The following is a 1,918-nucleotide window of genomic DNA, read 5'->3' on the forward strand; positions in this document are numbered from 1 at the left end:
CGTCTGTCTGACCGTGTCTTGCTGGGCGCTGAGTGACAAGCTGGTGAGAGAGGCTGAGCAGCGCTTCTTCCACTGCAGCGTTGACCTGGTGAACGCTTAACTCATGCTCTGCAGCTGCACGTGCATCAGGGTTGGTGCCCAGGTCCTCGTCCCCTTGATCAAAGAGCGTGGACAGGTCCCGCAGGCAGTGGATGGCCTCAGTAGCGTTGTCTGTGACTACAAGGTGCTGATCCCAGCCCTGGCTGCCGTGATAGTGGAGGGTCTCACCATCCAAGGCAAGGTGCGCAAGCAGAGCAAGGACGTTGCCCCACATGTCAGCACGCTTCTTGATGGTCTGCGGCCGAAGGTTGTAGGGCTCTGACGGCGCATCACTGTAAGCATGGAACGTCTGCTGCATGTAACGGCCAGACTCCATAAAGGTCTGCATCCAACGCTGAGCAGAAGCTTTGCCCATTCTGGCCAGCCAGTGAACAAAGTTGTGGTGTGCGCCGGGCCAGCTTGACGTGTCAGTGCCCAGAGCGCCAATGGCAGCCAGCGGCTTGCCTGCCCAGTACGAGCGCCACTTGAGCTGCTTGGCCCATGGACCAATGTTGCCGCTGAGCATGGACGTGTCCACGAGCGGGTTGAGCAGACCTGCGTCACGGAGAGCAGCTTGGTCCTGCTGGATGAACGCAGCGGCCCTGGCTGTGATGGCATTGTCCAGCTGACGTGTGTTCAGGTTGGCGTTGAGGATAGCCTGTGGAGGCGTGGGGTCCAGCTGCTTGTCCTGCACGTAGATGCAGCGCTTGTTCTTGCCGTGTTCCTGGATGACCTGCAGCAGGATAGGGTGCGTAGACTTGCCTCTGACCTTGAGGTCTGCGTGTTTGTCCTTCAGGTGAGCATGCATGGAAGATTTTGACGGTATGGCGTAGGAGCAGTGGTTGCACTGGTAGCCATCTGTGATCACTGGCAGCTCCTTGATCTTGGGCACTGGCAGCTGGTTGTGGTCCACAGGGACGTCCTTGGGAAGAGGCAGATCAAGCTGATCAAGCATGGCCTGGATAGCGCGGCGTGAAGCGTCACCAATGGGCTGGTGATGGAAACGCTGCACNAAGGCTGATGACGCGTGAGGACGGGTGAACTTACGTTTCAGCAGGGGACGTTGCAACTGTCTCGCCTTCCACTGCTGCGTTGACAGCAGTGTCAGCGTTGTCAGCACTGTCAGTGCGGACAGAGGGAGGTGACTGCAGAGTCATTGTTGAAGAAGGCAGCTTGCAGCGTAGAACAATGTATCCAGTTGCAAATGGAACAGAGAGCGTGAAGCGGTTGATGGTTTCATAACGTCTGTTGGTACCTCAGCCAGCACGTCTTTATATTGCACAGGTCCGTCTGACCAGCGCAGAGGCGCTGACTGCTGTGCGTGACTTGCAGTCTACAGTACTCTGGGCAGAGGCTGCTGCATGCTGTACTGCTTGCTTGCTGCGCACTGGACTGAGCGATGTGAAAATTTTTGTCAATGTCTTCATCGCACTCAACTCAACACAAAGGGCAAGCGTGAGNCATCGTGAGGTGGTGAACAAAGGGACTCAGTACCGGGCGGCGGCGGCGGCGCCTGACAGAGGGATCCACTCACGTGCGCCTGGTGGTAACTTTACCCGCTGAGAATTGACGCGCTGGCCAACTGACGTACTTGCGGTCTGACAGACTCAGAAATTGACGCATTGACGGTATGACAGGCTGGGAATATGGCCGCCTGACTGACGGTCTGACAGACTGAGAAAATGGTGGTCAGACGGACAGGCAACGGACCAATGGACAAACGCGCCGGATCTGTACGTTGGGCACGGCGCCAGTGTGAAAGTTGGATTTGTACGTTGGGCACTGGACCAGTCCTCCACATTTGACCGTTGTCCAGCCAATTTCCTGGCAATTTTGACGC

General features: G+C 57.0%; 1 protein-coding gene across 1 annotated transcript in view; it reads right to left on the minus strand.

Moving 5' to 3' along the window:
• PSEUBRA_004671 (Helicase, C-terminal) overlaps nucleotides 1-1,033 on the minus strand; it is a gene marked incomplete at both ends in the record, with an annotated part of 3,680 nt that extends 2,647 nt beyond the window's left edge. The window contains one exon of the mRNA XM_059465361.1: nucleotides 102-1,033. Within this exon, the coding sequence (XP_059320486.1) occupies nucleotides 102-1,033 (932 nt within the window). The remainder of the gene's footprint in view (nucleotides 1-101) is intronic.
• Nucleotides 1,034-1,918: the final 885 nt, after the last annotated feature.

This window comes from Kalmanozyma brasiliensis, assembly GCF_000497045.1.
Source record: "Kalmanozyma brasiliensis GHG001 unplaced genomic scaffold PSEUBRA_SCAF30, whole genome shotgun sequence".
Lineage (NCBI taxonomy): Eukaryota > Fungi > Basidiomycota > Ustilaginomycetes > Ustilaginales > Kalmanozyma > Kalmanozyma brasiliensis.